Source organism: Lissotriton helveticus, chromosome 5_1 (genome assembly GCF_964261635.1).
Source record: "Lissotriton helveticus chromosome 5_1, aLisHel1.1, whole genome shotgun sequence".
Taxonomy (NCBI): domain Eukaryota; kingdom Metazoa; phylum Chordata; class Amphibia; order Caudata; family Salamandridae; genus Lissotriton; species Lissotriton helveticus.
Window position 1 is genome coordinate 470,203,115 of NC_136065.1, and position 24,904 is coordinate 470,228,018.

The 24,904-nt window shown below is 45.2% G+C and overlaps 1 protein-coding gene across 3 annotated transcripts in view; it reads right to left on the reverse strand.

The window, feature by feature from the left end:
* MTG1 (mitochondrial ribosome associated GTPase 1) overlaps positions 1-24,904 on the reverse strand; it is a 201,555-nt gene that overhangs the window by 132,072 nt on the left and 44,579 nt on the right. For 2 of the 3 annotated variants that reach the window (XM_078642757.1, XM_078642758.1), the window contains exon 3: positions 22,699-22,763. In XM_078642757.1, the coding sequence (XP_078498883.1) occupies positions 22,699-22,763 (65 nt within the window). The remainder of the gene's footprint in view (positions 1-22,698; positions 22,764-24,904) is intronic. The other variant, XM_078642759.1, reaches the window with a different exon arrangement.

Consider the following 24,904-nt stretch of genomic DNA (forward strand, 5'->3'; position numbering starts at 1 on the left):
TCTCGCTTCTCTGTCACGTTCACGTAGTCGAGCACTTCTCATTTTTCAAACACACGTTTACTGGGATTGGATTCTAGTTTGGTTTTTGCTGATATTGTTACATGCGTATTACATTTGGTTCTTGTATGTTTTTGTTTGTAGAGTAATTCCCCTGACGACGGGCCATGCCCGAAATGCATTGGGTTGTGTGATGTGATAACACACCCGAACATACGTGTGGAATACAGATTATTGACATGTACCATCTATATTGAAATCCTGATATGGATATGAATAAATCACACATTTGAACATTCTTTCATCTTGAGTACGAATATCCTCACAGTTGAAGTAATGAATCAGACCTTTGGTCCTTTGAAAGTAGTGCGTTGGGTTGTTCTCTCCCTAGGCGGGAGAGCTTCTTCTACAGTTGCATTTTACCCAATCACAAAACAAACACATGGGACTAAATAGAGGAAAGGAAAGCAATGAGAGTTGGTGTATCTAACTGATGTGGGGTATTCCCTTTAAACGACGAATTCCCTCACCCACCAGAGGTGGCATGCTTCCTCATAGGGAACCTACCCGCACTGTGATGCCTAGTCACCTTGTGGGCTACAACCCCCTCACTAGAGGGAGGAGCTCAGGGATGTTTTTCAGAGGTATAATAAATACCTTTATAATGAGCACCAAGTGGTAAGGGAAGCAGAAAATGAGTGAGAGGGTGTGCTAATTAAAACTGTCTCCAAGGTACTCAACATGTTTTTCATAGGTCCCTAAGTCAGGATTAAAACCAAGCAGAGGGCCAGCCAGACATAATCCTACCCGCTGGATGCTTCCAAAGAAGTGGGCATGTTTCTACCTAAGACCCCATCAGAGGGGTCATTGTATTTATCAGGACCTTTATAATCAGTGCTCAAAGAAAAAATAAATCTATAATAAATATAAAGATACAAAACAGTGGTCCACACTTTAGCCTGAAATAGGGACCCACTGGTAGTTTCCTGAAAGAGATAGTATACATAGCAATTTGTACCACATACAGGAGGAAGAAACAACCAATTCTCAATCAACAGGCCTACAAAACTACTTTGGGATATGGATATATTTATATATATTTATTTATTTTTAATTTTCAAACGTTTTTTTTATTAACAACACGAGAAAATACATTCCAGACATTTATATAATAGGGAATGAAAAAAAGAAAAAAGAAAAAAAAAAGACCAAGAATGGAGAAAGGGGAAGACTAAATACAAATCAAAACAAATAGTTAATTTTCCAAACAAAAGCGATCAGTTGCAGGGCAAAAATAACACTTATAGACAAAATACAGATGAGATCTTAGACAAAAGTACCCCAAATGTTGTCCAATTTCATTAATGATCGTTCTCCTCTTATTTTAGCTAATGAGGACTCCATAGCATAGGTTTCTTTGACCAAAGACCACCATTCCATGATATGAGGTGGTTTCGGTGAAATACATACCCGGGCAATAGTCAATCTAGCACAGGAGAGTAAGATAGTTATTAGATCGTTCTGTGGGCTATTCAGAGCCTGTACACCTAATAATACCAGTGAAGCATAAGGGGTGTCAATTAATAGATGAAGAAATTGCAACTCAGGGAAGATTACTTAGTGATATGGATGGCAATAGTGGTCGCACAGTAGTGGGCAACATTAACGAGGAATGTTCATTAGTAACACCAGGCAATGCTGCCTCGGGAATACCAAAGCATATCGTCATATCCACAGTCACGCATGAATATAAAATCCCCACATCGCCTGATTTGGATGTGAACACAGTGAGGAATCTTGGGAATAAGCCTACTAGAAAATCCTTAGCTGGAATGTAGCTGGGTTAGAAGCAAGGCTTTTAGATTTTCAATGGGCTTAGACAATTGATGGCATGGACATTGTTATAATCCAGGAGACTTGGGCTGTCGGAAACCTTCACATTGAGGGCTATCAATGTTTTAGTGTAACAGCGCCCAAACCTAGTCTTGGCCGAGCAGTGGGCGGTTTGTTTATAGGGATTAAGATATTGGCTGGCGGCACAATAAGAGATTTGTCAAGAGGGAACCCGAATATTCAAATTTTGGAATACAAGTTAAAGACCAGGATTTATTTAATCAATTTTTATAATAACGATTTTAATTGCGTACCAAATAAAAACTTTGAGGCTCTTTCAAAGACTTTACACAATTTGGAATTTAGCCTACAAGCAGATGTTGGGTCAGGGATCTTGATTGGGGGCGACTTCAAGGCAAAGATACCAAAACATTCTGGGACTAAGGATAGGACCCACTCAGACCAAGCGGAACGAAGGGGCACTGAATTAGCGAATATATTATCTGAGTTCAACCTTTGTGATGCCATGGAAATAGGCCACAATCCTAGTGCTTCCCATGCTCCTACGTTTAGAGGTAGGAACAGTAGTTCCACTATTGATTACATCTTTATGACGCCCCATTTAATAGATTGTGTAGTCAAATCTAGAGTGATGGAGACATCGTTTGGGGATCACAACCCATTAATAGTAACTCTAGATTTAGCCCCTAGTTCTGTTTACTCAAACCTAAATGGCGCAAGGGATATTACACCCTCGGCTGATGGTTTGAGATTAAAATGGAGGGGGTTGATAGTGGGGCAATCTTGAATACTGTACAAATCAAAAAACCCCATCTGATTAACTCCTGCTTATCCATGGACGGCAATTACCATAGGATAATTGCCGACTTTGGCAAATTGTGTTTATCCATAAAAACTCTCCTGTCAGTTCCTTTGCCAAGGGTAGAGAAAGAACCAAGATGGTTCGACTCTGTCTGTTCACTGGCAAACAGGGACTTACGAAGGGCACTTTCCACTAACCCCAGGTGCACAATGGCTGTCCAAGCAGCCAGGAAACAGTATAAACTTACAATAACTGGTAGAAAGGCCGCACTACTCTCAGAACAGTGGGACTCGCTGGTCGCCAGCGCTAATCTGGGGGGCAGTGGGCCGTTCTGGTCTGCAGTTAGGAAAACAAGAGAAATGGGTAAAAAGCTAACACCAATTAGCTGTAATATAACTGGTAGTGCTTGGGAGGCCCACTTTTCAAAAATCTATGCCGTCCCACCTGAGGAGTCGATGACTTACAGCCCAGGACAGCTGTGTGGCCTACAGATTGATGCCCATGAAGTAGAAACAGCCATAAAAGAGAGCCTTGGAAACAAGGCTCCAGGCCCAGACGGCTTGCCCATTGATATTATTAAGCATAGTCCAGATTCATCGGCAACAATTCTTGTCAATGTTTTTAACAGTCTGCCAACAGTGCCCATGCCTACCACCTGGGCAACTAGCACCATCGTCCCAATTTTCAAAAAGGGAGATAGGTCGGACCCAGTTAATTACCGGCCAATCTGCCTTCTGGATAACACCTTAAAAATTTTGGGACGAGTAATCTATAACAGGGTGCTTGAATGGACTGAAAACACAGAATTATTAGATCCGTGTCAGATGGGATTCAGGAGCAGGGTGGGGACAGTAGAGCAATGCTTGAATTTAAAATTGATAATCGATAAGTATAACATTGCTCGATCATCTCTTCTTTACCTTGTTTTATGGATCTATCTTCCGCTTTCGATCTAGTGAATAGATCCAAACTCTTGACCATCTTATTGAATTATGGGCTAGATGAGACCCTCGTTAATTTCCTGGCTTACCTACACACTGATCTAAAAGCACAGGTCCGGATTGGGATGGGCGGAGAGGTCTCTGGAGCCATTGATATCGGTAGGGGGGTGAGACAGGGGTGCGTTTTAGCACCCCTGTTGTTTATCATCTACATTGATGGCCTATCTGGAACTCTCAAACAAGTCACCAGCGATGTACCGACAATTTTGGGGAAACCTCTTTCAATTTTATTATACGCGGATGATGCGGTGCTTATGGCCCGCACACCAAATGCCCTCCGCTTACTTGTTCAAAGTTTTGTCCAACATATGGAGGGATTGGATCTGCGTGTAAATTTTAAAAAGTCTTTTATCATGCCATGTGGCCCTGGGAAACGGAAGCTCAACACTATACACATAGGGACAGATAAACTCGAATCTGTCCCTATGTTCCCTTATTTAGGGTTGGTTTTCGCTGCAAACGGCTCGTGGAGTGGGCATTTGGCCCACGCCACGAGCAAGTTCTCGAAAGCCACCAATTCTATTTTGAGCTTGCCTCGCCCGAAGAAAATAGGCGCCACAAGAGCCATTTTAAAAATATTTAGATTACAGTGCTCACCAGTAGCTTCATATGGAGCAGAGGTTTGGGGGTTGGGAGACAGTGCATGCATTCAGCGGGAAGAAAGCCGCTTTTGCAGAAAAATACTGGGCGCCTCAATCTCATCTTCTGACTTTATTTGTCATAACCAACTAAACCTCCCCTATGTATGTGATTTTATCAGAGCCAGACCAGCACTATTTTGGGTTAAGGTTTGGAGGAACAATTCAGCCACCCTCACACAAAATATTATAAAAGATTGTCTGAATTGTGACCGTGGCATGGAGATCCCATGGCTCTCAGGAGTATCCAAAACATTAAGTGCCGTGGACAAAGGTGATCTTTTCTCCGACCCTACCAAGATTGAGCTGAAGGACAAAATCGAGGTTAAACATGCACTGTATGCTCTTTTTGAATCTGAAAGGATGGGAAGAGAAAATCAACTGTTGTAAAATATATGGGAAATTAACTGTGTAGACATCCACTCCCGCCCTACCTTACTCTACCTATGACCAACTGGGAGAGATCACTTTTGTTTAGTTTAAGAGCGGGCTCAGTGAAATTTTTGTTGTCTTTCCCTTTGGGTTATCGACATAGCACTGATTTTAACCCATGCCCGTGTGATGGCGTCAGTACACAGAACGATGTGCACTTCCTATTCTTCTGTAGATTTTGTTTAAGATATATCAAATGGTTTTTAACTCCATATTTTAGGAAATACAGACCCCTTTCGCTGGAGAAGTCTTATTTGATGTTGGTCTCCCTGGACTCAGATGAACTAATTTTTCGCACTAGCACTTTACTGAGACTGTTAACGCGAGTGCGTAAAATGATGGAAATCCTTGACATTAGCCTCATTAGAATTGTATTGTACTGTATTATATTTTTAATCTTGATATTCTCGTAATAATGTGTTATGCAAATGCTGTTTTTATGTGGTACTTTTATGAATTTTATGAAATTCGAATAAAGGTCTTTTGAACTTGAACTTGAACAGTGAAGCAGAAAGAGGAGAAGATCTAACAAGTTTTTGATTCAGAACCTGGTCAACTCCTAGCCAAAACTCAGCCAGGTCTGGACATGAAAATAACATATGTTCTAGATCGGCCGCTATTAAGTCACATTTGGGGGCATTTAGACCGGTCGCTGGTTGGATTATTTAGGGACCATTTTGATATTCTTTCTGGTGTATAGTACAGAAAGCATATTGTTTTGTATTGTTGTAGCCTTAAACAAGAGGACTGTACTGAGCTATTGATACTGAGAAAAGCGGCAGAGATCTTATTAGCAATTATATTGATACCCAATCTTGTACTCGCAATTGGTGCTTAGTGTGCACAATCTGAAATGAACGAGCGGCGTCCGCAGTAAATGCTTTGGAAAGCCTTATGCACACTAAGCACCAATTGTTAAGTTGCATTCAGAAATACCTGTTGACTGAAGCACTCAACTTTAAGTGATCCATCTTCCAAACATAGTTTCACTACAGACAGCTAACTGCTGTGACGACAACTACCAGTGCTCCTTGACAGCGTCCCACTAAATGATAAAAGTTTTTATTCATTTATTTCTGTATATTCCACTTTTGTACTTCAAATGCCAGAATAAGATTGACATTTTTCTAACTATCAAAGTGTTCCCGTGTTTCTTTTCTCCTCAATTGATTGAATCCATTAATGTTCAGTTGTCTAATGACACTTATATGTTGGTTCCAATAGGAGTAACATTTTTTGAGTAAATTCTGATTCAACAAAATTGCTGGTTTAACAAAATCCCTTGCAGGTCTCTTTTACTCTACATTTTTTCAGTGTAGCAGCGGTTTCCTTTAGTAGAGCCTCATAGTTGAGTGTGACTATTTCGCTTATTTTAGAAGAGATTTTAACACCTAGATATGTAGCTGTACTACATATCCCTTGTATTGGGGCCGGGGATTTATGATTCATCATTATCTGTGTTTTATTTGTATTCAATTTGTATCCAGACACTGCCCCAAACCTATTGGCTTCTTCAATTATTCCATGTAAAGCATCTGCCACGTCTGTGGAATATATCGCGATATCATCGGCGTAAGCTGTAATTTTGAACAAATTCAGGCCAGTATCAAAAGGAACTATTCGCGATTGGGTCTGTAAAGCATAGAGAAACGGTTCAATAGAGAGTGCGAATAGCAAGAGTGACAAAGGGCACCCTTGCCGAGTACCCCTAGTTATTGTAAAATTAGAGGATGTCATCCCAGCATAGCTGATTTTGGAGGTTCGATGGTCATATAAAGATGGTATCCACTTTAGATATTGGCCTTTAAAGCCAAGGGTTGTCATTACTGCCCAGAGATAATCCCACCCCACTCGGTCAAAAGCTTTTTCAGCATCCAGCAATACCATAGCAAGTGGGGTGGAGTTTATCTCTGCAACATCAAATGCTGTTATAGCCATGTTTACATGGGCTGTTGTGTCTCTGCCCATGACAAATCCGTGCTGTTGGGGGTTTACTAATTTCGGGATAAAAGGAGCCAATCGTGTAGCTAAAACTTTGGCAAACACTTTTGCATCGGTGTTGATGAGTGAGATGGGTCTATAAGACCCACATTCATCAGCAGGTTTATTTGTTTTCCGAAAAAATACAATCTTTGCCGTATTCCACGAATTAGGGGCCTTTCCACATGCGCCAATTGAGCTAAGAACCTGACAAAGAAGGGGGAGTAGTTTGTCAGTACAAACTTTGTATAATTCTAATGATAGCGTATCCTCCCCAGCAGCTTTACCCGATGGCAGGGCAGCGATTGCAAGTCTAATCTCTGTCATAGTAATATTTTCAGTCAATTGATCAAATCCTTCTATTTCGCTATTCTTTATTATGTTAACATCCAAATACCTTTGTATGTTATTGATAGTGGGATGATTTTCAGCAGTATACAGGGTTCTATAATAATTGACAAATTGCTCCAGTATTGGTACAGGCTGGCTATAAACCAAGTTATTAGGTCCCTTTATTGTCCTTATCAATGTTTTAGCCTTATCGTCAGCCACTTTATATGCTACAATTTTGCCGATTTTATCCCCACTCTCATATTGAGACAGATGATATTCATGCAATTTGACACTGCTTTTTTCTCTAAACATAGCTTTCAGAGCAGATTTGAGATTCACCAGCTTATAACCCAGTTAGACAGTATTTTGGGAGCCTTGACATAGAGCCTCTGCTAATTGATTTTCCAATGACAGTATGTCGGTGACCATCGTTTTAGTTGCTTTCCTAATCTCTGAATTCTGTCTCCAGACAAACTGTTGCGTGAACCCCTTATACTGGCCTTATACTGGCCTTACAGGCATCCCACACCACGATAGGTAAGGCAGAATTAATGCACAAGTTACTACTTGCGTAACGATATATCTGTAAAAGACATTAATTGGTGATAGATTCCTTACCTTAGAATATCCCCAGGCGTCAGACTGGATCCGGAAAATTTTGCACAGCAATACCCCGGCGCGCCGGCAGGCGTCGTCCGCGGCTCCGCGTCCGTCGTGGGCGTCGTTAGCGCCGGAATGACGTCGGAGTACTTAGACGCCGCCCATGCGCGCTGACGTCAGTTCTGATACACAGCTTTTCCGCGCCAGATACGCAGAGCCATGATAGAACCAACACTGGTGCCATGAAACTAGGGCCCTGAAAGGGGATGACCTTAACCCTAGATATCGGTTCGCAGAACAGGGAGGATGGGTGGGACGGTAAGGAATCTATCACCAACTAATGTCTCTTACAGATATAGCGTTACGCAAGTAGTAACTTGTGCATCTGAAAGAGACACGTTAGTGATAGATTCCTTACCTTAGAATAGATACCCCAGCAATACCAACCCCGGTGGTGGGTCTGCGAACCAATAATCACACCAGAAAGTCCTGGAGGACGGAACTTGGCTGTCCAGGCAGTAGTGTCGTGCAAACGTGTGCAGCGAGGCCCACGTAGTTGCCTGGCAAATGTCCTGTAAGGGCACTCCTCGGCCCAAGGCAGTGGTAGTCGCCGTGGCCCGAGTGGAATGAGCCCGCAATCCAACAGGGGGCCCCTTCTTAGCCAAGGAGTAGCATCCCTGGATACACAAGATGATCCACCGCGAGATGGTCCGCTTGTGCACTGCTTTCCCCTCCTTAGCGCCCACGTAACCAACAAAGAGTTGGTCATCCACCCGGAACTGGCGTGTGCGATCCAAGTAGAATGAAAGCGCACGTTTTGGGTCCAGACGGTGGAGCCGCTCTTCCTCTTTAGAGGGATGCGGTGGCGGAAAGAAGGTGGGCAAGGTGATAGACTGCCCGATATGGAAGGCCGTGACAACCTTGGGCAGGAAAGATGGCTTAGTACGTAACACAACCTTGTCCGGATGGACAGAAAGGAAAGGAGGAGTACAAGAAAGAGTCTGGAGCTCACTCACTCTCCTGGCAGAGGTGATGGCAACCAGGAAGGCAGTCTTCAAGGTGAGAAGATGAAGAGGACAATTGTGAAGTGGCTCAAAGGGAGCGCACATCAGAAACGTAAGAACAAGGTTCAAGTCCCACTGAGGCATCACAAACGGAACAGGAGGAAATGTGTGTGTGATGCCCTTCAGAAATCGATTTACAATAGGGGACTTGAACAAAGCAGGTTGATCAGGCAGCCTTAGAAAGGCTGACAAGGCAGAAAGGTAGCCCTTGATAGTGCCCAGAGCAGAGCCCTGCTTGGCAAGAAAAAGAAGGAAGAGAAGAACCTCAGAAAGAGGGGCAGCAAGAGGATCCACAGCCTTTGTTGTGCACCATGCCACAAATCTGTTCCACCTGCAGGCGTATACCGACTTTGTGGAGGGACGCCTGGCTGCCAGAATGACATTACAGACTTCAGGAGGCAAGTCAAATGGCCTCAACTGTCGCCGCTCAATCTCCAAGCATGGAGGTGGAGACTGGACAGGTTCGGGTGGAGGACAGTCCCCTGCTGCTGCGACAGAAGGTCCTCCTGAAGAGGCAGACGAACCGGGGGATCGACTGACATACTGAGTAGCTCTGGATACCAGTACCTTCGTGCCCAGTCCGGAGCCACAAGGATGACTTGGGCCCGGTCGCGCTTGATTTTCTTCAGCACTCTGGGCAGAAGTGGTATAGGCGGAAAGACGTATAACAGACGTGCGACGAAAAGCGTCGGCGAGCGAGTGCCGCCTTGGAAATTCCAACGCGCAGAACTGATGACATTGCGCGTTCTCTTCGGTGGCGAATATATCTAACCAAGGCTCTCCCCATTGCTGAAAGAGGCCTTGCGCCACGTCCGAGTTCAGACGCCATTCGTGATCCATCATGCACCGACGGCTGAGTTCGTTAGCTCTGGTGTTCAGAGAACCTGCCAGGTGTTGAACCACCAGGGTCATGCCCTGCTGTTCCAGCCACTGGCAGAGGCGCAGAGCCTCCTGGCAAAGGGTCCACGACCCCACCCCGCCCTGTTTGTTGCAGTACCACATGGCGGTGGTGTTGTCCGTGAACACCTGCACTACACTCCCCCGGACAGAGGGGAGGAATGCCTTCAGTGCTAGACGAATCACCCGCAGCTCCAAAAGGTTGATATGGAGCTGGGACTCCGCCGGAGACCAGAGGCCTCTGATCTCCGCCTCTCCCATATGGCCTCCCCAGCCCTGGAGGGACGCGTCCCTCACAACTACGTGCTCCGGCTGGGGTAGGGAGAGGGATCTGCCACTGACCCAATCGCGGTCCTTGAGCCATCCACTGCAGCTGTCTCGCAGTGCCCTCCGAGATCAGGACATGGGCGGAAAGGTTGCCCTGATGCTGGGCCCACTGAAACTTCAGGTCCCACTGCAGAGCCCGCATCCGCCACCGAGCGTGATGCACCAGAAGGATGCAGGGGGCCATCAGCCCCAGAAGCCGCAGCGTCAACCTGACCGATACCCGAGATAAAGGCTGAAAGAGTGGAATCATAGCCTGAATATCCCGGACCCGCTGTTCGGGAGGATAAACCCGAAACTGCGCCGAGTCGAGAACCGCTCCGATGAAGAGGAGCTTCTGAGAGGGACACAGGTGTGACATTGGCACATTATTGGAGAACCCCAGCTGATGCAGGAGATCTGCCGTCGTCTGGAGGTGGCTGACGACTGTCTGGGGCGAGCCCGCCTTCAACAACCAGTCGTCGAGGTAGGGGAAGACTGAAACCCCTACCCTGCGCAGATGAGCTGCGACCACCGCCCTCACCTTTGTGAACACCCGTGGGGCGCTGGTAAGGCCGAAGGGGAGCACGGTAAATTGAAAGTGCTCCTGGCCAACCGTGAACCGCAGGTAGCGCCGGTGGGCCGGCAGGACGGGATGTGGCAATAAGCGTCCTGCAAGTCCAACGCTACCATCGAGTCTTCTGGGTCCAGGGCAGCTAGGACCTGAGCTAGTGTCAGCATTTTGAACTTCTCCTTCCGGAGGAAGCCGTTGACGTTCCGTAGGTCCAAGATAGGGCGTAGGCCCCCTTTGCCCTTCTTGGGTACCAGAAAGAAGTGGGAGTAGCAACCACACCCTACTTCTGGCCCAGGAACGCGCTCGATGGCCCCCTTGGCCAAGAGGGCCGTAACTTCCTCCTGCAGAAGTCGCAAATGATCCCCCGATACTCGGTGGCATTACGGTGGCATGGCTGGAGGGGTCCCCTCGAAGGGGAGGGAGTAGCCCCTTCGGACGATTTTCAGCACCCACCCGTCCGACGTGACATTGCGCCAGTGGAAGAGGTGATGGCGAACCCTGCCACCCACTGGCGTCACATGGGCCTGAAAACACGGACTAGGAAGGTTTTGAGGCAGGTGCTGCGGAGGGAGATGTGGACTGGGCTCGCCGCTGTCCCCGAACGCCGTTACGGCGGTTTCCACGGCCACCACCGCGCTGCTGAACATTCTGCGGTGCGTGGCTGGCAGCTCGTGTGGGGGCGCCCCTTCCGTGGCCACGAAAGGAGCGAAAGGCACCCGATTGCTGGCGTGGGGCCGAGAGGCCCAAGGACTTGGCCATAGCCCTGGAGTCCTTAAAACGCTCAAGCGCATGGTCTACCTTGTCGCCAAAGAGGTGACGGCCATCGAACGGCATGTCCAGAAGAGTGGACTGGACATCGGCCGAAAAGTTGGCGGTCCTCAACCAGGCGTGGCGTCGAACCGCCACCGTCGTTGCCATCACCCTGCCCAGTGAGTCCGTGGTATCCAGCCCACACGGATGGAATTTCGCGCTGCATCTCGACCCTCCGCAAGGGCTGGGGCGAGTTTAGCCCGGACCTCCTCCGGGCATTGTGGCAGCACGTCCACGACCGTATCCCACAGGGTGTGGGTGTAGCGGACAAGAGGCATGCGGTATTGACAGACCGCAGTCCCAAACTCAGGGACGAGAACACTTTCTTCCCGAACTGTTCATACCTCTTGGATTCCCGATCGGACGGGGCCGTCGGGAATGCGGTCTGGGAAGTAGAGGCCTGGATGACCAAGCTCTCGGGGGGGTGGGATGGGTGGACAAAAAGCAAGGGTCGCCCGGAGCCGGGCGGTAGCGTCTGGCCACGTTCCTATCCACAGGCGGACCTGAGGCGGGCTTGGACCAAGTGCCCACAAGAACGTCACACAAGGCCTCATTAAACGGCAGCAGCGGCTCACTGGAGCTTGCCTGCAGTCTAAGGACCTCAGTGAGGAGGTTAGTCCTCACGGCCGCGACGGGGAGCTCAAGGTTTAAGGCCTTGGCCGCCCTCGTCAACACTACACTGTAAGCAGCCCCCTCCTCCGTAGCCACGGTGGGAGACAAATCCAGTGTCTGGCAAAGTGTCAATACCACTGGCCTCCCCAAGCTCATATGTCCAGTCCTCTTGAGACTGGCATTCCTCTGCCAGAGGGTCAGCAGACCCCTCTCAATCACCTTCATCACCCATCTCCTGTAGAACAGGTTCAACAGACGGGGCCTCCTCATGGAAATAGAAAGCTCCAAAGGCCGTCGGAAAGCGGCGCCCAGCGGCGCCGTTCCGGCACCAGAGTCGGACCGAAGGGAACATTGGGGACGGCGTCCACAAGGTGCGCAGGGGGTGACACCCGCGGGGCCGGCGCCGGTGAGGTCGACCGGCGACGAACCGGATCCGCAAGCGGATCCGGTGAGGTCCTGCGGCGCCGGGTCCGACGTCGCCGGCGGCGCCGGGGCCGAAGCTCCCGACGGCGTCGAGGCCGAAGCACCCGACCCGCTAGGGCTTCCAGCCGGGGCCGCTGGACCCGAAGGCGCCACGGGACCTCCTCCGGCGTCGCGCCATGCCCAGGGACCCGAAGGTGTGGGGCAGGTGGCGACGCCTGCGACTCAGCCGGAGCCGCGTGGGTGGAGTCACCCGAACCCCCGGCCGCATCGCGCGAGCGTCGGGGTGGGTCGGAGGAACGATGACACCTCTCCAACCTCTCATGCCTCTTACCTGAGGACTTGGATCCCGATGACCGATGTCCACTCCGGGAGCTGCGAGGACTCCGACCCCGCGACCGGTCCCTCGACCTCCCGTGGGACCGGGACCTCGAGCGGCGCGGGGCTGACTGCCGGAGCTCGAGCCGCCTAGCTTTCGACGTCAGGGCCCGGCAGTCGGAGCAGGTATGGTCATCGTGGTCGAGGCCTAAACACTTCAGGCACCGGCGATGGGGGTCGGTAACCGACATCAGTCGGTCGCACTTGGAACAGGGTTTGAACCCGGGCATCCCTACCAGCACCGTCGGAGTCGAAGACTCGAGTAGAAAAATGATCAAAAAGATCGAAAAGTTTAGTTAAAAAAGACTAAGGGGTAGAGCTTCTCCGATCTGCGCTAGCTGGCGCGGAAAAAAGAAGAACTGACGTCAGCGCGCATGGTCGGCGTCTAAGTACTCCGACGACGTCAATCCGGCGCTAACGACGCCGACGACGGACGCGGAGCCGCGGACGACACCTGCCGGCGCGTAGGGGTATTGCTGTGCAAAATTTTCCGGATCCACTCTGACGCCTGGGGATATTCTAAGGTAAGGAATCTATCACGAACGTGTCTCTTTCAGATGTTTATTTCAATACACTCTGTCAAGTGTTTCTTAAGTTGTAGAATAAACTCTGTGTCGAATAATAAATATCTAGGAAACGAAAATGGCCTTGAGCCCTGCTTTTTTTTGTGAGACATTGAAAGTGAGAAGAATTGGGTTGTGGTCAGAAGTGACCCTTGGGCATATCTCCATGGTACTGGTTTCTAAGATCCCATCCGAAGCCCACTTATGTGGTGCAGAATAATAAGAATACCCTGCTACATTCGGGTATATTGTTCGCCAAGTGTCCTTTAGATTATGTATGAGCCCCAATTCTATGATGGCGGGTCGTGACCTGCGCATCCGTTGAAAAGCTCCCCTTCTAGTAGTGTCTAAATCATAATTCATTATGCGGTTAAAGTCTCCCATAATTATACGCTCTCCTTCCCAATCTAACAATTCAATGTTTAGCCGGTCAAGAATGGCGGGATCATCTACGTTCGGTCCATATATAAAACAAAAAACATATTTACACAATTTTCCAAAACTAGTTGAGCAATAGCCCATCTTCCCCCATTGTCCAGGGCAGTTTTAACGACTTCTACTCTAAATTGTTTCTGTTTCAGAATGGCAACACCTCGAACTGAGGCGCTCAATGCTGAACAGACTATTACGTCATAGCCTAATTGCCCCAGTAGCTTCCAGTCTTTATGGGAAATATGGGTCTCTGATAATAGGACTATTTGAGGGTTATACATTTTCAGCTCCTCATAAACTAATCGTCTTTTATCACTACTATTGAGGCCTGCTAGGTTCCAGGCTAAACATCTCAATCAATACATCTCATTGGTGTGTTGTCCCCTTCCATTCTAACCATGCATATAGCTGTCTCCCTATTATCAAATTTAACAAACCTCATTCTCATGTTGTTACTTTAAAAAAAAAATCCCCCTCATGAAGCAAACCACCCCTAAACCCACCCATCCCATGCCCCACCCCCTTGTCCCTTAGGGGAGAATACCCCTCTATATCCTACTGCCGCTGTTTGGGCAGCCCTGCAGGTTAGCAGCATCAGAGGCCGCCCCTGTAGCCCTAAATCAATACAAAAAAGTAAGTTTCTCTAACAATTTCGGATAAGTTATAGTTTATTATAATAGAAACTAGCTAAAAAAAGAACAGAAGAAAAAGAGGAGAAAAAAAAGGCAAACAAAATTTAAGAAGTAAGGCAGAGCAGGTCACCATTAAATAAGCCTTCATACAGCTAAGTTCCCAGCTCCAATTCCCTTTAGAGAAGATAATGAAGCTTAAATAGCCTTCACCTAGCCCAAAACCGTTAGATAAGCTTCTGGCATACTAAGCGAGAGTGCTAGGTTAGTTTAGAGAGTACTTGCTCAGCTTCCTTATCATCCGTAAAAAAATAAGTGTGGCCGCCCTTAATTACTTTTAAACGAGCTGGTTCTTGTAGGAAGACTTGTCCCCCCAAAGATTTAAATGGATCTATAAGCTGGCGCAGCTTCCAGCATCGTTCCATCGTTGCCTTACTTAAATCAGATCAAACAAAGAAAGAGACAGCCTCTATTGTGACTGGGGAATTAGGTCTAGCTTTCAGTGACACTGCCTGTCTCAGTAAAAAATCCCAAAAACAAATCAGAAAGGGTCAAGGGAATTTGCCCCCTTTGCTTCTCTGGGTTAGCGGTAGCCTATGGACTCTTTGGAGCTGTGAGTCCCATGTCCCAGTTGGACAAATCCGGGAAGGCCTTCTGGAACAGTTTGACTACATACGCCCTCGGGTCTGCCCCTTCTGATCCTTCTGGTATCCTGAAAATTCTGAGATTTTGTCTCCTTTGGCGGTTCTCCATATCTTCCAGCTTGATCTGTAAGCTTGTGATCTGTGCATCATGTTGATTTGCCAGAGTCTCTGTGCGAGCAGACGCTTCTTCCACCCCAACCACCCTTTGCTGTAACTCTTCGATCACCTGTGTAATTCCACCGAGCTTACTAGCCATCTCATGTAGGGAATTTTGCATTTAACTATTATCTTCGCTCAGCTGCAGGAAATGTTGTTGTACTTCCTGCCGGTGGTCAGTTAGAGTCTGTAATATCAAATTGAGGGGGGAATGGGTGGCCTCTAAATCTTCTGAAACTATTGCACTAGTTGTACTGATTGTAGGCAAAATTGTGAGCGGGGTGACCGCTTGAGTTAGTTCAGAACATAAGAGATGATTGTTCACCCCTGAGGCAGCCACTGAGGCAGATCCTGATATAGTTGTCACTGTCGTGATACTAGACTCAGCTGGGACTGATTCCCCTCTAGTAGAGTCAATTTTGAGCCTACATGCATGATTGGCAAAGTAGATGTAGATGTGGTGAGGCCATCAAATAAAGAGCGGTCTTTCAGATAGTCGCCCTCCGTTGGACTAGTACCTGAGTGGCGCATTGCTATACTCTTGACCCCCCCCCCCCCCCCTTTGCCTGAATCCATTTCCGGAGAGGGCTTTTATCGATAATCGGTTTCCCTTGTGATGTCGAGGTAGAGGTTGAAATGTTAGTAATGTTGAGATTCTTCCCTTTCTTTAGTATATTTTTTGCCTTAACCTTCCCCTTTCTGCAGCCAGAGAATCTAGCTGCGTCTGCAGGGGAATTGATTGAGTCTTCTACCTCTTCAACAAGTTCCTCATATTCGTCATTGGAACACACCTTGCCCCCTTCACCAATAACATCAGCCGACTCGTCTATAGCCAGGGGTACCTTTTCAGCCAGCGTTGGCAAATTGGAGAAGTTATTCGAGGTATCGAACTGCCGTGACCCGCAACCTATCTCTGGAAGCAAGGAGGCTGCTGGCTAAGCCAGTCCACGATCGTATGGAGGAACGCAGTCACTGTACAAGCGTCGTCGACCCCTTGCCACAGACAGAATGGTGAGCTGGAAGTAGGGGACAGGAGAACTTTTAATTTATCTCATTTATGCCCAAGCTCTCTTACTGGATTTGCGAGTAATAACTATTGACAGCCCTGCTATTTGCTATCAATGAAGCTGCATTGTGGGATCTGTAGTTCCGGTCCATTGGTATCATCGTGGCAGCCTGAAGGGAATGCAAACCAGCTGTGCACTCCATCACGGAATAGGAGACGCTTATTTAAATGACTCAACTGGAGAGAACGGGCGAGTATGAAGGAGGCATCTGAGGAAGGCAGTCGCTGAAACGCGTAATGCCATATTCCTTCATTAAAAAGTCTACTGAAGCCCCGCTGTGTCCTCTGATCTTTTCGAATGGGAGAAGGTGTTTGTTGTGGATATATACATAATATATATATATATATATATATATATATATACACACATATATAGTGATGTCATGAGTGATGTCACTGACCATGTCATGAGTGATGTAATATGTGACGTCATCAGCAGTGCATTGCACGCGCAAGTTATAGTGAGTCCAACTAACTATAAAGTGGGAATTTCAATGGCTTAATGCGAGTAAAATTTCCACCTAACTATAACTGGTGTGAAACCTATGTTTTTTTCAGTCAATTTAATAGGTTTTTTAAATGCTAATTCCTAACTATAACTGGTGTGAAACCTATGGTTTTTTCAGTGAATATATATATATATATATATATATATATATATATATATATATATATAATTTCTATGGCAAAATGAAACCCCTCATTTTGTTCCTTTTCAAATTAAATGTTTTAAGTGTTACCACTTTATTCCAATCAAGATGACTTCAGGTGTGCCATACTTTTGTCATAAGTAAGACTGTTAGCGCTCTAGTTGTTCTTTAGAACACTCTGGGACATTCTGTCATTGGGCTATAGTTGGGCTACATCTGGCTGATATTTGGGCTCTAACATATATATAAGCCCAATGTAGCCCAATATATATTTTTTCAAAGTTAATTTTCGTAAAAACCACTGGAGCATATATCTTGAGACATAGCAAAGGCACATCGGGGTACCAGTCCCTACAATTTTGCCAAGTTTGGTGGAAATCCATTCAGCCGTTCGGGCTAAAAGTGAGTCCAACCGCACTATGGAAATTAACATGGGGAAAACACGTTTTGGGACCCCCCTTTTATCTCGCCCCCGCTTGACGGACCCCCCCCCCGAAACTTTCAGGGAAGGAGCGGAGCACAGCGAGGCAAAGTTAAGGAAAATTACAGGCAGATCCCTCATTCGGCGCCAAAGTTATTCCCAATAGAATGTTGCGGATTTCCTATGGAAAACAATCCTAACTATAACTACCTACTGGCGACCGCCAGTAGGTAATATATATATACACACATATATATACATACACACACACACAAATATATACACATATATATATATATATATATATATATATATATATATATATATATATATATATACACACATAAATATATATAATATATATATACACACATAAAAATATATAATATATACACAGACACACACACACAAATATATATATCTATATAAATAGATCTTTTGGCATATATTTTGTTTTTCTTTCTTGAAGTCGAATTGAATTCACCTAGCATGTGGTGTAGTTTATCATGTAACTCAAAACAGATTGATCTTGTCCTCTTTGGTTTAAAGTAAGAACATTCCTAAATATCTGCTGTTGCTTTTGTCACTCAGTAGCAGACGTAATCAAACTTGAACTCTGTGTCTTTACACCAATGTCTTTAATAATACTGTCCTGTTAGTTACCAAGAAAAAGTCTAGCGGACGTCATAAACAGCTTAATGAGAGAGCCAGGTTCTCTGATAGGTTTAATTTAGGCTCACATTCGTTAAGCTTATTTGGCTCGACTTTGGAAATCAGGAAACGTGTGTTTGCCCTTCCCCTGTTCAATTAAGCAGGAACAGTACAGACTCATGATTCTGGTTATGTTTCATGTGTTCTTGAAATCATTTTACTATTGAGGACTGATTGACAAAGGTCTGTGGTTGTGGACTGTTTAACAATCCATCTATTATTTGTAAAGGGTCACAGTTCTGTGGTCGCACAGTTAATTGTGCAGCTCCTCTACTTTGAGCATGCTGTATTCAGCACTCCAAAGTTCTCATAAGATGACAAGCTGTGCTTCATAAAATATTTACATAAATTAATAGAGGAATGTTGGCCCCTTGGTGTCTAACTTTCAGCTTATCTTTGACAAGAAGACACATATGCTGTTTCAGGGATTTAAAGCCAGATGTACTAATACAATGGTGGTAAAAACTGGTCACAATTGGCAACCAATATTTTTGAGACCAGTGTGGTATTTGCAAACCAACCTATGTACCGATATGTTGATTCTCAAAATCCCAAAGCGGAGTGGGTCACAATCGGAACTACCTCCTTAATATTCATTAGGTAGGTTGCAAACTGTGACTCAGATTGGTGGCTTTCACAAGGATGGTGGCCCGCACAAGGGTCAACAGGCCCCCACGTATGTGACTGATTTTAAATAAAGACAAATATTTTGTAAAGCAGAAGTTTTCCTTAAAGTAAAGAAGTTTCCTTTTTTGTAAAGTTTCTTCAAGAGTCTGCAGTGTTCCCCTGGACCACTGTCTACTCCCTTTGAAACCTTTTGCAACATTCAGAAGGTACTGAGGATCAAAGGGACAGCTTCCCTTTTGTGTTTCAGTCACCAGCCCAAATTGGGGGTCAGTAACCGTTCAATGGTTTACCCCGCTATTTCAGTCTTAAACCATTGATACATATGGGTAGGAATCACTATTTGGAAGGGACAGAAACTACCCACCCCTAAACACACCCAAATAACAATTTGCTATCCATTTCACAACCCATTTTAAGAGTTGCTAAAGCTTTACCGATTCCTGAAATGTGTTTAGTACATTTGAAGATACAAGGTTATGAAAACCAAGATATAATTCAACATTAGTGGGCTTTATCTTAGAATATGTGATTATGAACACACTGCAAACTCCAAACAATAAGATATCATGGTTGGGGTCCAGGGGCCAGCTGAACTCCGGTAATTGAACAACTGTGTTATATATTTGTGTCAGCAAAAGAAAGATTGAGAAAATGACTGGACCTGTGCAATTCAGCCAGCCAAAGCCTGACCATATTGGCAAATGGGCCCCCCTCACCGTTTGTTCTGAGAAGAGTGTCTATCCGTCTGAGAAAAGGATAGCCTAATAGATACTCTTATTCAGGTTAGGCCGCCAGGAGCTAGGCATGCACAGGCTCCTGACTGCCTGAGCAAAACTTTGTCAGGACCTCACCTGCCTTACCTCCCCAACACCTCTTCCCATGGCATAATCTCTTGTTTATAAGCCCCAAAGCTTCCACTATACACACGTCTAACAACATCCCTAGAGAATCGCGACAAAACAAAAGTGGAACTCCAATGGGAATCGGATCTGGAGACGATTGGGCCCATTTCTTTATGGAACAAGATTTGGAAAAAAACTCAGAAAATCCTCCAGAGCGGCCAGCACAACACAAACACTTTTTTTTTATTTATAATAGATTGTTTTTCACCCCCACTCACCTACACAAGATACATAATACACATCCCAATACTTGCTGGACATGTTCCCAGGAAGATGCTGATCTTAAACACATGTTTTTCACCTGCACACATGTTTTTAAATATTGGACACAGGTCTGGCACCAAATTAACAGTATTTTTCACACCACAGTTCCTCTATCCTTCACAAATATTTTCTTAGGCAGTTTATCACTGGAGTGGAATACGGGACAATCCCAGTTAAAACTCATTGATTTGTTACTAGCAGTAGCTTTCCAGCAGATATAAAAAAAATTGGAAGGATTCCTCTAAATTGTCTTATTTAGCCTGGTGGTATGCTGTGTGCCATAATCACCGTCTTGATTCACCGCTTGTTCACCCTATCTCTCTTGCTATGAAACGCTTACACCTTTGGTCCCCCCTTACACAATTTCTAAATCATTCCGCTAAGAAAACTTTTTCACTTGTTCCCTCAATACAAGAAGTTACCAAGCCTCCTTGACTTTCCATTGTCTGATTATAATCCTGCTTAGCTTGTCATATCCGTAGTATTTTTTCTTTCTTGTTCTTTGACATGCACATATACCATTATTAGTGATTCTCGAGAATCTTTGATCACATTCATACCATTTTTAATGTTATTTTTTCACTATATTAACGTTTATTGTATAACATTGAATTTCTTGATTATTTATTTCTGTACTTATGCATTGGTAAATGATTGTCTCTACGAAGTATTACTTATATGAACATATTATTATTTTCAATAAACCTTTTCTTGAACTTAAAAAGAACTTTGTCAGGACAAGGATCTCACAGCCCTCTGTGCGTGACCTCCTCAGCTTGGTAAAACTGTAGAAAGGCCCTCCACTTCTTGACAAGGGAGTGTGTCACCGATTGCTTTGGACCTGGGCACTTCAGTTGTAAGCCTTGAAGTACCCAGGGCCAAGTGTCAATCAATGACACCACATCACACAGTCTCACTGAATACATCTTACTCTGTGAAGAGGGAGGGACTACTGCCTCCCTGAGAGAATGTAGACAAAAAAGGGTACCTGGCGTCCAATTCACAACACTGCTTTTTTATTCAGCAGATTTCAGATGCAACACATTCATTTGTTGTACCTTACTTTATCAATTGTAATAATTTAGAATCCTCTACAAGCAACATTAGTTTTCATTGATGCATTCAAAAGATACATGCTTCATTTTTCAGAAAGAATTTCATCAAAGTAAGAAACAAATTTGTGGAAAATATAACAAAACATTAAAACATGTAAATGCGTTACAACTCATGTGCATTTTCAAACAATTACACCAGTCAATGTTGTTAACATTCAGCCTGCCTATACCAAAGTTATTTGCACTTTGTTTCTTTCAAGGGCAGACTGGTTAGGGGAAATAAATGTTTGAGTTCTCTCTATGGGTGTGTGGGGTGGGGACAGCAAGTCTCACCGAATCCATCCTACTCTGTGAAGAGGGAGGGACTACTGCCTCCCTGAGAGAAGGCAGCAATTCCAACCCTCCTGGGACCTCTGAGGCTTTTCTCTCCAGGAGCGGCAGGACAGGTAAGTTTTATGTTTTTGAGTGTTTGGTGCATGTGTGTGTGTGTATGTATAAATGTATGAATTTGTTGTGAGCGAGTGCTGTGAATGGGTGTGTGTATGTGCGTGTTTGTGAATGCATGAGTGGAGGAGTGTGGCTCACTGATTAGAGCAGCAGACCCTGATCCAGAGGTCTGGCCCGGGACCAGGGTTCAATTCCCGACGCGGTAGGGTCCTGAGCCCAAAATGTCCACGGACTCGATAATTCTCGCCTCGGTGCCTATTCTAATCATGGGGTCCCACGCTGCAACTCTGGGCAATAGTTGCTTAATCTCCACTACGGCGGCCCACCCGCTGCGGGATGCCTGGCTTTCACCCTGGGGATACCCAGTAGGGGTTATCTCACAGGGAAAAGCCAGGACGGGTTCCCAAGGCAAGCGCCTTGATGCGTTCGGGTGATATGTGCGCTATATAAGTCGCCATACATTTACATTTACATGAGTGAGTGAGTGTATGTGTGTGCATGTAGTATGCCCTGCCCGCCTCCCTGCCAAAATTAATGACCGCCACTAAATACAACCACAACATGCCTTTTCAAGAATATAAAGACTTCATTAATTTGTGGGATCTTGAGATGAGTCTTGGGACAGCACGTAACGACAACTGGAGGATGGATGAATTGCACTCACCAAAAGGCCTGGGTGGGCTGGTCTCAGTCCAACCAAGTGTCACAGCCGTCTATTAAGCCAAAGCTCTACCCAGTCATAAGTTGGCTAACAAATAACAGCTCCAACAAAATACCCACTCACAGACTACAGCCTCCACAAATTAGCTGCTACTCAATGTAGCTGAAGTAGATACTTTCATTTTTTTATACAAATAAGAGGTCTTTAATAGCTCCCCTCTCTCATCCTCAATAACCTTGCCTCAAGCCTATCTATGCACAAATGTAATTGACCATAGCGATCATCTACAAACCTGTGCAACAATGCAGTTTTCAAAAACACACAATGAATAGTTTTAGTTTTGAACAATTTTTAACAGTGTTAAACTACATAATATTTAAAAATGAATGATTTACAGTTTTCATATTTTTAACATTTTTTAAACGCAGTGAATGCAAAATATTGCTTTTTTTTCTAGTTAAGCTACCTTTTAGAAAACAGGGAGTACAATATCTCACAACTCAAATGTTATCTGGAGCATTGTCCCTCTCATTTTGTCATAATCAAATTTGTAAGCAACTGTACTGCGGGGGCCAAGTGGGGCCAAGCTAATTTGAGACACAGCAATAGTGGCATGCTCCCTAACAAAGTCAGTCTCCAAGACCAAAAGCAACACACTCATAAGAGCCGGACAAGTCTCTTATCCAAATGGAGTTGTAGCACTATCAAATTTGACATTACAGCACTCTGTAGTTTACCCGACTGCTGCAGCACCATGTCAAGAATAAAAGGATATCCTAGCATCATGCACCTCAATGAGACAGTCCACATCCTTGAGGTTGGCCTTCATCTGTGTAAGACCTATGAAGGGAGAAGAAAAATAGTGAATGACTAGCTAATTATACCTCAGGAGCGGTCAAGGATCAATGCCTCCTGTGGGGTAACAATACAATTCTTTATGTGAATATGGTCCCAAATGATACATTATAGGTCATTTGTATAACACTTATGCTGACACGCAAAGGTCGCATTGGTGTGCCCCGAAGCACTTTTACCAGTGAGATAGAAATTTAAAAAAGCCCAATTCTATAGTTATGTTGGAGGTCACAATGTGTAAACGTAAGCAATGCACATAGCTGCAATGAAGGTTTGTTGGGACCATCAACAAAGCTTCAGTGCAAGTGTGTTTTGATGTTCGGGAAGACATCTGCTCCCCGAGCTATCTTTCAGAAACCCAGTAACGATACGTTCCCACTCGCACCCTACGCATGGCCACAAAGAAACCTCTTTGCAACATTCTAACTTCCATGTGTGCATCTGGATTACAACCCTTTCAGTTAGTTGGGCAACTACACTGGAAGGCTACTCCAGCTGAAGGTCACTCAATCGCTGCACTCTACCACTAAAAACAACTCTTAACACCCAACAAGAATAGTTTTAACATCGCACTAATTGGTCACTGATATTGTGTGTAATTGAATGTATGATAAATATATGTACTATCCAGTTTTTATCGACATCAATCATCCAGCTATTCTTATTGTACAGATACATATTAGCACTATGTGGAGCCTTTCTAGTCGAAATGTATTCTTGAATAGTAGACAAATAAAGTATACATCTGGGCACCGCAAATCGTCATGTGGAATCCTTCTACACAGCAGCACGTTCAGGTATAGAGAACCGTAATTCATCATTATTATCCAGTGATACATCTTGGAAGACTGCAGGGGTATTACAAAACCCTTAAAGAGATGAATAACCATAGAAAAACTCTCTCACCGCTTGCCCCAACTTGATTAACCCCAGTTAATACTCCGTTTTTCCCACCCTGTTTACTAGAACTGAGAAAAGCCGTGTTCTCGCCCTACCACGGTAAATCTGTTGCCCTCGCTGCAGCATTCTGCAGCATTCACCCCTAGTTGTTCACTGCAGGTTGACCTCGCAGGATGCGACCGTAACTGTTTTTTTCTGGACTGGTCCACAGAACTAGGAGGGAAAATATTACACTACTGTTTAAGACAGATTGGACGGCCAAAGATATGGATCTAGCTTTAACTCACAACACTAAGAATACAAAAATAGCTAATGTGTAGAATTGTGTTATTTACAAGCGTAGACATTTCTTGCTGCAAGGAGGTAGCCTTTTTTGAAAAATCATGATATACTGCAGCCATGACTTTCCTTAACACAACCACCTCATCAAAATGTATTAAAATGTGAGATTTTGATCCTTACATCAATCTTTTCAAAGACAGAGTAGGCTTGACTCCTCCAGAAATGAAAAACAGCAACTGGGCAGGCAGCAAGTAGATGACCTTTCAGGTTGGAGAATGAAGTCGATGAAGGGGAAGGCATTAGGAAAAACTGCTCTTCCGTGATGGAGGGAGGGCAAAGAATGTTTCTGGTGGGGTTGCATGGCCCACACACCTCAAGCCCCAGGCGGGAACCTCCACTACACAATATATACTGAGCCAAATGCAGGCATTCACTGTGGCCAAAGTGGGGCACTGTACTCTCTTTTGTCTCCCTCTAGCATTGATGTTCCTAAACAGAGGTGGCATGCAAGAAAAGGTAGTCAATTTCGAGGACCTGGAATTGGTGAAATCAGCCAAGTGAGTAGAGAGAAGTCTCTAGCACAAATGAAAAGGTTTGCAGACCAAGCAGATTAAGTCTAGATAGAACCGCTGTGGTTGTTCTTCTGTTCATTCTCCATCCTATTCACAAAGAATGCCTTCCTTCTGCGTGCTTGTGCTGAGCGCACCAGGCAGCCTTAAGGGTAGGTTTGGTTGAGTTAAACTAGTCTTCTCTGTTGTCAACAAGCCACATTTTATTATGAAAGCTGTGATCTGATTTTAAAACATTTGGCTCAAAAAAACAGCAGGGAGGGTGTAACAAACCATATTTAAGCAAATAAAGACGTCGGCATCCAACAACGTTATGGCATAGTGGTCGTCTGCATGGAGCAGATGTCATATTTGAAATACTCATGATAGGTATCA